This window comes from Colias eurytheme, chromosome 4, assembly GCF_061535395.1.
Source record: "Colias eurytheme isolate Ceu_HAF_F1 chromosome 4, ilColEury1 Martin Lab GWU primary, whole genome shotgun sequence".
In the NCBI taxonomy this organism is placed as follows: domain Eukaryota; kingdom Metazoa; phylum Arthropoda; class Insecta; order Lepidoptera; family Pieridae; genus Colias; species Colias eurytheme.
In genome coordinates, this window is record NC_142983.1 from 2,950,327 (window position 1) to 2,964,092 (window position 13,766).

The 13,766-nt window shown below is 32.0% G+C and overlaps 1 protein-coding gene across 1 annotated transcript; it reads left to right on the forward strand.

Moving 5' to 3' along the window:
- Positions 1 to 290: 290 nt before the first annotated feature.
- On the forward strand, positions 291 to 8,052 carry LOC149908808 (uncharacterized). The gene is made up of 9 exons (XM_090120376.1): positions 291 to 475; positions 919 to 1,039; positions 1,734 to 1,826; positions 2,323 to 2,461; positions 3,439 to 3,566; positions 4,001 to 4,124; positions 4,584 to 5,058; positions 5,664 to 5,775; positions 6,210 to 8,052. The coding sequence occupies exons 2-9, from the start codon at positions 943 to 945 to the stop codon at positions 6,290 to 6,292; spliced, it is 1,251 nt and encodes a 416-aa protein (XP_089976502.1). The 5' UTR covers positions 291 to 475; positions 919 to 942; the 3' UTR covers positions 6,293 to 8,052.
- The last annotated feature ends 5,714 nt before the right edge of the window (positions 8,053 to 13,766 follow it).

The window sequence follows — 13,766 nt, forward strand, 5'->3', positions numbered from 1 at the left end:
TATATGCAATATATATTGGAAAGTCATTTTGCTTGAATTTTACGTTATTGGCCCTTGCGCAATGGCCATCGCCTGTAGGTATGTTTTTAATACCTACACGCGGAGATAGACAGGCTTGGTATTTCAAAAAATTGCACATTGCTCCCATTATACACACAGATGCATACCATTTTTGTAAATCATATACATGTACATAAAAATGAGATGTTGATTGATTGAAAGTTAAAAAATGAGATGTTTCAGTGATTCTTAAACGCATATGTCACAGTCATCCGTTTAGCTGTCAACCGTCGTGTTCTTCGACAATGGAATTAGGTCGAAAGAGTAGAGTAGTCACTGTCTAATTTTTTGGTCTGTTCAATAGTATTTTTACTCCTTACATATTATTATTACTTAGTTTGGCTCTTCTAAAATTAACCCGATTATGATATCCTACATTGATTATTAAACTACGTGTTTGATTCGTGATCAAAAGGTAAAAATTGTGTAAAGAATATAAATGGAATGGTTTGCCATATTTTGTGTATTTGAACTCATTTTAATTCTTATATATTTAATAATTTTTGTATGTTTCGAGAGATTATATAGTACACCGGATGTATATACAATTAAATCTTAAAAATTATGATGATTACAATATACATAGGTGTCTCGAAGTTGTCACCTGTATTTGCGTGAATGTAATGTGTACGCGTAACATTCTAATCAGAAGAAAAATAGAAAAAAATATATAACCTCTGTAAAGAACTTTCGCCTGGTTTTTGTGTCATTTTCATATTATTAATACTTGCTTTGGAAGAAAAATCGAGAACTATTTGTGAAACTGTTAGCCTAGTTCATGTTAACATAATTTTTCTCACCAATTATGATAATTATATGAAGCAGAGTAGAAGATTGATGTTTTTTGTTCATTTACAGGGAGTTTAAACTTATGGCAGAAAAATGGCTGATAAGCATAGTTTAAACTATGAGGTGAGGGAGTTAAAATTGGGATCAAGCTTCACAAACAACAAGGCATCCCAATATCACACAATCAAATGTAAGTACCTGTGTAAAATGCCTTTTGGCTTTTACATAACACTTCTTTTCAGTTCATACTTTTCCTTATTCTATACAATTTGTGTAAACCAAGTGGAAAAGAGGTGATATTGTAACATAAAAACGAGGATAGATATTGCATAAAAAGCTTGAATAAATTTAGTTATTTTTATAAAGTTACTGCATAATCATCGGCTTCTAAAAATGAATTCAGTTACAACATAAATGACTAAACATGTATAAATTAATAACTCATTTATGATTTACACTCATTAATATGGCCTATAAATAAATCATAAAATATCTTCATAATTTTGAATAAAATATCTCTTGTGTAACTGGCATCACCCTTTTTATGACCTAAAAATATGACCTACAAACCTAACCTCTATTTCTTTTCTCAATTTGTACAGAATAGAATTTAATATAACATCCTTGCATATTACTGGAATATAGATTTTGCAGAAATACAAAATCAAAACAAAAATAATGTAGTTAAACCCAGTAAAAATATCGTGAAAAGAACTATTGGAAAGACTGCAGCAAAATGTAAAAATGTTGCAAGCTCACAAATAGTCAAATAATGACAAAAATTTGTACTCTGTTCTTGTGTCTATAAATCTATAATATAATAAAATATGATACAGCACGAAAAATTAAAAAATATCACATAATTTAAAAAATAAAAATTGCAGATGACTTCAAACCAGCATCTGTGGATGTGAATAAGATGGCTACTGTGGATGTTGGGACCAACAATCAAGTGACTGTCACTGTGCCACATTTAGGTAAGTTTAAATAAAAAAGGTCCATCTTAATATTGATCATCAGCAAACTCTTATCTTAAGAGACCTTAAAAGTCTAAGTTTCTTTGGTAGCTCCAAATATGTGGTTTATTTCAGTGTGAATTACTTTTGCTACAAACTTGATACCTTGTAAATCGTAAAAAAAAGGAATTTACAATACTTACTTGGTATCGCTACGAAACAGAACATTTATACCATACTAGCTGTGTTCCTCTGTTGGTTGTAACGTGATGATATATAGCCTATAGCCTTCCTCGATAAATGGGCTATTTATCACCGAAATATTTTTTCAAATTGGACCAGAGATTAGTGTGTTCAAACAAACAAACTCTTCAGCTTTATAATATTAGTATAGATACCTACTTTCTTTGTACACAAAATGGAATATGATTATATGAACTTATCTCTTTGTTGTATATAAATAAGTGTTTAATAACCAATTATTTATATGATGCAAATAATAAATTAAAATTTTCAGATGGCGCTGGTATCCCTCAGACAGTGTTCAAAGGCAATCAGCGACCATACACAAAGGAGTGTGTGCTTATCATAGATCGAGATACGGGAGAGATTACATTGGAGAAACTTTCTAGTAATATACAAGTGAAAAAGACTAGGTGGGTATGGTTTAAATTAAATTATAGGTTTAATTTTTAATTTATTGGAATATAGAAATTTGTGAATATGAGTGAAGTTATTCTGCACAAATTGGGCTTATTTTTATTAGGTTACTAGCGGTCCGCCCCGGCTTCGCCCGTGGTACATGTTTACGTTTTCTCTACATAAGAACCATCCTCGTACTTCAAGGAATATAATAAAAAAAGAAATATCGAAATCGGTTCAGCCGTTCTCGAGTTATGCGCTTACCAACACATTTTGCGATTCATTTTTATAAGACTAAAAAGTTGTTATGTGCAATGTAAATGCAGCAATGTAGTTTTTGATTATGATTAATATATCCATTGACACAGTAAATTTGTTTAAGGTCACAACATAAATATTTCATAGAGTTGCTTTCTTGATAATTTATCAATTAGCTTTAGTACAAATTGATAATGACATTCGCAACCTCAATTAACAGAGGAAAAAAATGTTACTAATTATCATATTATGACATATCCAATTTACTACCATAAAAAAGATTATTGTTTAGCAAACAATAGCTTTAATGACCTAGTTCAATATCATCAGTATTATTCTAACAACATGATTGATGTGAACTTAAAATTATGATTATCTTATGAACATAATATAAAGTAAATTTTTTTGAAAAAGAAACAAAAACCGACTTCAAGACTATACCTATATGTACAAATTTAAATAATTTCTGATAAACAGTGTATATGCCTATAAAATTTGAGGGTTTCCCTCGATTTCCCCGGGATCCCATCATCAGATCCTGACCTGGTGACAATGGGACCACCTCTGACGTGTGACCTACCAAATAAAAAAAGAATTATTCAAATCGGTTTATAATTGCCGGAGTAATCGCGTATCAAATATACAAAAAAAAATACTGTCGAATTGAGAACCTCCTCCTTTTTTTGAAGTCGGTTAAAAATTAGTTATGAAAATAAAATATATTATATTATAGGCAAGAATCAGCTCAAAAGCCTCGGCCACTAACACCAATAACCAGTGAGCTGACGAATACGACCCAACGGTCTACGTCCCGAACTCGTGTCGCTACAAACAGACGTACTGCTAATAATGCTGCAGCTGGTAAGTTATAACATATAATTTATGTTTTGGTACTATTACTTAATATTATTCAAATTGTATTCTAGGATGGTCAGTGGAAATATTTCGTCTAAAAATATCTTCGTATTTTGAGTGATTATTTTATTAAAATATTTAGTGGGAAAAATAGTATTGTTTGTCTTTAATCTTTTTTTTTCTTTTCTACAGTAATATCATCTTTATAATCCCTAATTACGTAACTAAAATACTTCAAAATAAAGCATTAATTTTAACCCATATTTCATAGAAACTCGCCTGAAAAACTAAAATACTTTCACATCCTTAATTTATATGAAAACTTCCTAGCCTCATTCATTCATATCCCTTATTTACACACTTAAATGTCTCATAGACTCAATCATTTTCCACAACGATCTCGAAACTTCTAGAATGTTCTAGAATAATATATTGCACAGGTTCAGCCAGTATGGCGGCTCAGGCGAACAACCACAACCAACAGCGGTTCAACGGAGTCGCACCGAAAACTCAGAACATGGTTCGATCACCGCCCAGGGTAAAAACTTCGCCACCTCAAGCGCCGTGAGTATTAAAAATAACAAAAAAAAGTCAATTTTTAAAGGTTTTTTAAAGATTGCATCTTAATATTATTCATTTCTAAATTATTAAAACCTGATATTCCATTTAAAGTTAAGTTAAAAATATTGACCTTGTACAATTTCAAAAACTCAATGCAATAAACTGAATGTAAGAGGTAATATTTTCCTTGATGAAATAATTTTCATACGCCTCAATAAATTATCAATTTATTGATGTTATGTTGTGTACAGGTTTTGATTCGGTGATGATTAAATTTAATTTTTTCACGCGAATATAAATGTCAATAATTTTTTTTCACAAATAAAGCTGTTTTACAGTTCTCGTCAAAATATAAATATTTTATAAATTCAAATTGTTATTAATTATTGCAAAAAAATATCATAATTATATTTGTACTCTTTGCTTCCTTATTATTAATTAAAAAAACATTTAACAATTCAGATGGTCAGCCGGCGGCAACAGTACTCTAGCATCTCTGCCAATGATTGGCTTAGACGATGCTCCAGCGAGTTCTCCGGCCAACGAGCGCCAAGCACACGCACCTCATGCATCACATGCGCCGCATATGCCAAACACGCATATGCCGAACGCACATATGTCCAACACGCATATGCCGAACGCGCACGTGCCCAATACTAACTCGCATGCGTCTAACACGCATGTGCCCACCTCGCATATGCCAAATGCGCATATGCCCAGTATGCCGAACACGCATATGCCCAGTATGTCAAATGCGCATATGCCCAGTATGCCGAATACGCATATGCCCAGTATGCCCAATACGCATATGCCGAGTATGCCGAATACGCATATGCCCAGTATGCCGAATACGCATATGCCCAGTATGCCGAATACGCATATGCCGAGTTCGCATGCACCAGCTCCGCCGCGGCCAGCGCCCGCACCTGTTCCTACGGTAAGTATAATGAGTATTTCTAACAATAATTGTGTACAATATGATAAAATTGAACAATTTTAGTAATTTAGAGCAGTCCTTTTGCGTAATGTGACTGTTAGGGTACAGTTATTTAAAATATACAAGGTGTTGTAGAATACCACATTCACATTTTATCCATTGTAGGTTAGGTTTAATTAAGAAACAATTTTAAATACGCATAATTCTGACAGATTTTAGTCGGTTCGATTGTTGACAAACAAATATTCAGAAATCTATGAATTTTCTTTCTATTAAAAAATAATGAAGTTCATTCTTTGAGTGCAATTTTCTATCAGTAGTAAGTTAAGTTAGTACATTCCCTTCAGGTGGCATTACAAAATTCTATACCTACTATTATAAAAAAAAAAGACGGGTTGCACTCCGGGAGTGCCGGCAGAAGTGAAAACTTGATTATTAACGTTCAGCATGTTTGATATTTTGGAATGGTATCCGTCTTACGCATGGAATATAAGGGCTAAAAAAAAATCCGTCTCACGCTTATTCGATCAGGCCACGTGTCCTGACGCGAGTTTAAGATTTTATACCCAACGCCGCTAAAGAAGTTTTCACTTCAAAAATTCCAGCAACAGCGACAAGATGACAGCTCGTCGAGTTCGTCAAGTGACAGTGACAGTGACAGCGGCAGTGGAAGTGACAGCGATGACAATGATGCACGACAACACTCGATGCCCAACGGTATGGTTTTGAACTTTATCCACCTGATATAAGGTTTCATTTTGAATAAATTTGATCTAGTCTTGTTTTTTTATTATTTTTAAAGCTTTCCAATATTAAAATTTATTCCTATGATTGTGAAAGTCGTAGTACAATTTTGTACTTTATTTGTTTGAAATGATTTACAAATTCACATGGATCGATTTTACAAAAAATTGTCATTTTTTTTACAAGCAATCATATTATTTAACATGATAAATCATTGTGATAATGTTTTAGATATTTACACACATCAAATTTTAATTTCATACATCTAATTTCAACGGAACTAACTATCAGGAAATTTTGCGCTTTATGCATGCGCACTAAGCCTCAAATTTGCATATCAAACTATCAGCTGTAGTGTTAAGTAAAATTAAACTCTATTCCACTGTAACATGGTCGATTATCCCCAGGTGTGAGCGCAAACCCCGCGCTGCCCACAGACGTGCTCAACGACGACCTGTGTCTCTCGGAGACGGGCAGCGACTCTGACTGACCTCAGCATTACTCTTTTTTTGCCTTCGGAGATATTTCCTTTTGATTCCTTTGGTGTGGCTAGTTGATGTCGATTTCTGTTTTGTACTAAATACGACTTTTTCCTCGTGCGTGTTGTCCTTGTGTCATAGGTAGAACTTTCCTTTTGTGATGTGAAATTTTGGCAATAATTATATAAATGGTTTTGGCAATTAAAGCGAATATTTATACGGTGAATGTTATAGTATAGATCAATTGTTTCATCTTTGAAGAATTTATTAATCAACGTTGACGATTTAATTCAATGTTTTGATCTCATTGTGGCAGGAATATCGATCTCTTTTATTGTTACTGATGAAATGATGAAAAATATATAAACGGCGAAAGATTTAAAGTTTAGAGGCGCTAGAATACGTTGGTTCTATATATGTAAAAGAGAAGTGTATTTATGGAGTATTATCAATGAAATTGGAGATTTATATATTTGTGGAATTTTCTAGAATTTCGAATATCGACATTGACTTGCCACTATCAAATTCGTATACATAGTTTGTGTATTGTGGATCGAAGTCTCACGAAAGATGTTAGTTTGTCGGCATAAATATTTGTCCGTTCATCTTACGAAGTATGTATAGGAGATCTAGAAATCAAAAATCTTGGTCTGGGGAATTGATCTTGAAGGAAAAAGTTTTGGTTCGGTAGTTAGTAATATTTTTATCTGTAAAAATGTATCAAATGTCATCAAACAAAATCAAATTCGTTTTTTTCTGTTGTGTATATTATATTTGATTTGTAAATAATATGGCGCAGTTTGACTTGAATTATATCATTCTTAAATTATTAATTGTATAAAATTATACAAATAGTACTTATTGAAAATAAAATTATTTATAAAATAATTTAATAGAACAAGGGAGGGTATGACAATATTTTTATTTATTTAATCTACTAACTTTAATATCGATTTCTAAGTTTATAAATTTTGATAATGTTTGTAATTGTATAGGTTATACATGAATGGAGTGTTCATTATTATTTATGAATTGTCTATGACATTTTCTTTTTCTTTATGAATTCTGGAATATTAAAAAGTATTTCATACATATCTTTTTACCTTCGTAAGATGGACACAAGGCAATGCTGACCAATGTTTTAGTATATTGACACAATATAAATAACGTGCCTCAATTTAAATATAGACATATTATTATTTTATGCCAATATTTTAATAAATAAGCCTTAAAAACGCCTGTTTGGAGACACCAAACTGTATACATGTTTAAATATATCCAGCAATAATTTATTATGTATACAGCGAATTACAAATTGTATGTATGTTGTTAGACGATTATATTATATAATATGTTGTAATTAGGGTAAGTTAAGATATAGTTATATGTAAATACTGGATTGATATCGAAAAAATTATTTGTACCGATTACATGAATTATGTTGTTTCATTTCTTATGAATTCAAAGATTATTTTGATCGTAAACGGCTGTAGCGATTTTGAGGTATTTATCAAGTATTAATGATGATTTAAGTACATTTCATATTAAAATATGTATGCAATAAAATTCGTAAGTATCTTCAATATTAATAAAATATATAATTGATGTAAATGGTACAAAATGTAGGATATTTGTAAGAAGAAATTGTTGTGCCTTTAAAATTCTCATTTATATTGTAACGAGATTATTTATGGGCGCTCCGTGTTCAAGCAGCGTGGTTCGTCACAATATCATTAGTATATTTTATTGTAATAAATGTCCTCAGTGCAGATTTTGTGTTTTTTTTATTACTTTCCCAAATGTGAATTGTATTAATACACATAAAACACTTTATTTGCACCTCAATCACTTTCAAAGACTCAAACATATAATGCACAAAACAGCGGCTTTGTCGCTAAAACATTTCTCTTCCAGGCAACCTTGGTTAATCCTTATTTTAACGAAAACTGAATAACTGCAATGCGGTTATTTGATTGTTTATATTTGCATAGCTAATTGAAAATATTTGAAGACTTCATACAGCTTTTTTATTAAAACTCTTTTTGGGAACGCCTAAACTTTAGAATGAACTTATAATTTAATTCACATATTAAAATGAAATACGACAATATGAATGTTACATAGATATGTATAGATGTTATATATCATAAACTATAGAGAATATTTGTTCAAGCTGCTTTCAAAGGAAAATGTATTATGTACTACAATAGGTAGTACAACTATTATACCTATCACATAATATTGTTTATTCTGATGGTATTGAATTTCATTGAAAAAATTACGTACCTACATTTTATCGTTAAGTTTACATTTTCTGTTAACGTATGTGAATTGAATTTTATATACCTAAAGAATAAAGTATGTTATTCAATTTATAAAGACGATTGTGGCATTATTGAAACGTACTCTGTTTGGGACAGTTTAAAGTTACATAAAGTTTGTATGAGACATTACAATTGAAAATAAATATGGTTAAAAGCAGTCACAAAAACAATGTAAGTTTTTATATTTTTTTTGCTTATCTTATAAAATAATTAATAAGTGTAGTTCTGAGGTAGTTAATCCAAGATAAAAATACAGTCAAATCGAGAACTTTTTATTAAGTGGGCTGAAAATATGATTGTACATATTGTTTCCTTATGTCATCGTTACTAATAAATAATTTTAGTAGAGTGCATTTTACACATACCGATACCAAGGCTTACAGGAAAGAGTTTTGTCCGACTCCCCTGTCCCTAAGGACTCCCTAAAGTACATTATACAAAATAATATAAGTTATCTGTGGTAACTTGGGTTGTTGAGGAAGTGATTATGAGGAAGAGGAGGAGGAAGAGGAATTTTCAAACGCAAATTTAGGGGATGCGGATGAGGATGAGGATATTTTTTTGAGGAAGAGGATGAGGATGAGGAAGCGGATGAGGATGAGGATGATAGGAAATTATATCAAATATAATCAAGTCGAGTCACTTTTTTATTTAGATAGATTAGGTTTTGTCGAGTTATATGCATAAACAAAAGCTCATCTATTAGAGTCCGACTCGTGACTCAAAAAGTATCTATACATAATTACTTACATAGGTATAGGCTTTGTAAATTCGCCGCCCGATCGAATCGGCATGGCATAGCGCTGCGCGTTGCGAGTGCGTTGCCATAGATACGGCATCCTCATGAATTTCCTCAAAATGTTGATGAAGCGATAGCGGAAGAGGAATTTTTTATTTTTATTTTTGAGGATGCGGTAACGGTTGAGGAACCCAAAATATGGCGGAACTTCCGCATTATGAGGAAGCGGAAGAGGAATCCTCAACAACCCTAGTAACTAAACACCCAATAAAAATTCACCGTATTCCGTTTTGCCGCTTTCAATACAGGGGTTGCGAGTGTGTTGATTAATTTTTTTCTATATTCTAATAAGTTAACTTTTTAGAAGTAACCGTAAATTATTATAAAATCTAGAACTTAAAGACTTTTTAACGGATTTTAAACGCGATTTAATCCTTATATTATTTTCCCGGTTGCCGGTATAGTATTTTGCTGCGTCTCCGATGGCTATAAATAATATTGTAATACTGTGGCTATATCTTTGGACAAATGTCTGGAATGATAATGTATAAATAATACTCGCGTAAAATCAAATACTAGAAAATATTATGTATTCAATCTAATTTCAAGGGACACGTATCTTTTATATCGATTTAAACATAGTTAATTTACATAGATATGTACCTACTCTAATTGTAACAATTCAATGATAATGATATTGCGAAAACTTTAATTAAAAAGTAATAGATAGGATACAAAAAGGTTAATTTCATTTTATAGGCATTTTTGTACCATTAAAATACATATAGGCATGTATATATATATATTCGACTGACCGGTTGGTTTGGTTGGTAGTGGCCCTGCCTTCCAAGCCAGAAGTAGTGGGTTCGATTCCCACCCGAGGCAAATATTTGTGTGATGAACATAGATGTTTGCTGTTTGTCTGGGTGTTAAGTATCTATATTCAATATGTATGTTTATCAGCCATCTGGTTTCCATAATACAAGCGAAAGGGGGTATCTAAGATGGCATCAGATTGTGCTGTGTGTGAAAATTGTCCTGAAATATTTATTTATACAGGGTGTCCCAAAAGGTTACGTAGCTAGGAAGAGGGGTGATAGGGGTGGTCATGAGAGTCACCAGAAAAATAAAAAAAAAATTCTCCTCTGGGTATTAAAAAAATAAAAGGCATTTATAAAAAAAATTAAAATTTTATATCTTGTGAGGCGATTTTGCCCCGGATGACCTACAATTATTGGTATATTAAAAAAAATTGCTGTTATGCTATCGTCAATAACCCTTTTTCAAATTGAAATAAGAAAAACGATACATATCTAACCAATATTTTAAAGAAAATTAAGTTTTTGTCCAATCAAGGACTTAGTAATTACGATTTCACTCAACTTCCTCTAAGTGTACTGAAAAAAAAAAGTACTATGCCACTCCGGCGAGTAACTTAAAAAGATAGGTAATTTTATTGCAATTCCAAAATGGTATAACACTTACTTGAAAAATTCTTATTAGGATATGTAAAGATAATTTTCGGGAACAATACCCCAGCAGAACAAAACATACCAATAACAATGTAACCAAACTAAACACGTTTGGTGGTTCACGTTGGGTCTGTTACCACGCGATTATCCTGCGAGACTTGCATTTTGTCGTAGGATGTTGCACATGCATTGGGAGGACCCTCAATTTTTTTATAAAATACTGTGGTCCGACGAGTCTACTTTTAAAAAGGACGGATACATAAACCTACACAATTTGCACGAGTGGCACGTAGAAAATCCCCACCTACTTAGAGAAGATCGGTCCCACTATCGTTTTAAAGTGAACATGTGGACCGGAATACTAAATGGTAAATTAATAATAGGACCCTTTGAGCTACCTGAGGCACTGACTGGAGAGGCGTACTTACACTTCTTACAAAACGAATTACCAAATCTATTGGAAGATGTGCCGCTAGAAACAATGAGGAATATGTGGTTCCTGCATGATGGGTGCCCAGCACATTATGCACGTCCTGTACGGGATTTCCTAGATGAAGAATACCCTGGTAGGTGGATGGGAAGGGCCGGTGCTATAGCGTGGCCAGCTCGTTCACCGGATTTAAACCCGTTAGACTTTTTTTACTGGGGTGCTATAAAAGAAAAAGTTTACGGAAAACCCATCAGGGACTTGGCTGACTTGAGGGCGAGGATTACAGAGGCCGCGGAATCAATAAACAATAGAAGATTTGCCCGCCATATCTCCCGATCATTTTTAAAACGATGTAGGGCGTGTATTTATGTTGGTGGTAGACATTTCGAGCATTTGGTTGAAATAAATAATTACGATTTTGTTTTATTTTTGAGTTTCAATAATTAAAACCATTGCAATAAAATATTATTTATCTTTTTAAGTTTTAAGGAACAGAATAGACATTTAAAAATGTACTATTTGCGTACGAGTTTGAGACTATTGTTTTATTGGTATGTTTTGTTCTGCTGGGGTATTGTTCCCGAAAATTATCTTTACATATCCTAATAAGAATTTTTCAAGTGAGTGTTATACCATTTTGGAATTGCAATAAAATTACCTAACTTTTTAAGTTACTTGCCGGAGTTGCATAGTACTTTTTTTTTCAGTACACTTAGAGGAAGTTGAGTGAAATCGTAATTACAAAGTCCTTGATTGGACAAAAACTTAATTTTCTTTAAAATATTGGTTAGATATGTATTGTTTTTCTTATTTCAATTTGAAAAAGGGTTATTGACGATAGCATAACAGCAATTTTTTTTTAATATACCAATAATTGTAGGTCATCGGGGGCAAAATCGCCTCACAAGGTATAAAATTTTTTTTTTTTCTATAAATGCCTTTTATTTTTTTAATACCCAGTAGGGAATTTTTTTTTTATTTTTCTGGTGACTCTCATGACCACCCCTATCACCCCTCTTCCTAGCTACGTAACCTTTTGGGACACCCTGTATAATATGTATATGTATCGGTCAATTAAGGAAAGCTGGCATGTTCACAGTACTCACACTTATGCAATTTCACTTACAGTATGTTCAAAAATAAATGCGACTCTAGTTTCATTTTAGACTTGAATTGTAAAATGGGTGCGTTGTAGATAAATATATGCAAATATAATTACATACTTATGAAAGCTCTCATAATTTACCTGTAAAATTATAATTTAAAAGTAAATCAATTGATGAAGTTAATTATTTATTCTAATAATAATCAATTGGATAAAAGTATTAGTAATCATTCAATTATCAAATAATAATTAAATTTCAGGTCATAAAAACAATACAAATAACACGTGCGCTTACTCCCAACACACGGATGGTTGTTTTGATAATGATTTAAATAACGGGCGTTTTTTTAATAATGTGATAACTCTGATTAATTAGTAATTTGATTTTTGAAAAAAAAATGCCGATTTTAGTCAAAATTTATATTTTTCTAACAAGATCCTTATCATCCAAATTTCCACCTTAGTGAGAAAAATTGACATATTTTCTAATGAAAATGAACAAAAAATTAAATGATTTTATTAAATACTGTAAAATAGTCTATAATTCTTCCATTTACTGTATCACAAAATTCTTCATAGATTTTTAGATATTCGTACTACACCAATTACATCACCCTGTATTTATAAAGAATTGCAAAATATGACACATACATAGGCCGGGAGATACTGACACAAAATTTCGGGTCATTTGTAACAGAATGGCGGTTCTACAGAGGTCTTATTACGCAATGATTAAAACAAACATATTGATTACGTTTGTGACAGAATTAATCGTTTCGTTTACGTATTACGGCGTTTAAGAGATACTGTTTCTATGAATGCAGCAATAAATGCTTATCATGCCTACGTTTCCTCTGTACTTTCGTATGGAATCATTCTTTGGGGACAATCTTGTGATGTGCGGAAAGTATTTGTCTCACAAAAAAAATGTATCAGAGCTCTGTGCGGTTTGAACCAAAGAGACAGTTGTAGACCTCTGTTTAGTAAATTACGGATCCTTACTTTAACTTGCATGTACATAAGAGAAGTATGTTTATTTGTAAAATATCACCCGGAATACTTTAAGAAGAAAGGAGAAGTAAATTCGCATATGTTGACAAGATACCAAAACAAATTACATTTCCCAACGTGTAGAATTAACAAAGCTAAAAACAGTGTAATATTTATGGCTATTAAAATATATAATAAAATACCGGACAATTTCAAGGAACTACCAGTAAATTTTTTCAAAAATAAACTGACGAACTGGTTGATGGTGAAACAATTTTATGACATTGAAGAATTTATGACTTTTAAGTAGTGTAAACTGAATTGTGTGTGATAAGTGTGTGATATAATCGTGTTAATCGTAGTGCGTTCGCGTAATTGTGAAAATTGAATTGTGTGTACATTTAAATAATTAGACTAATCAACTT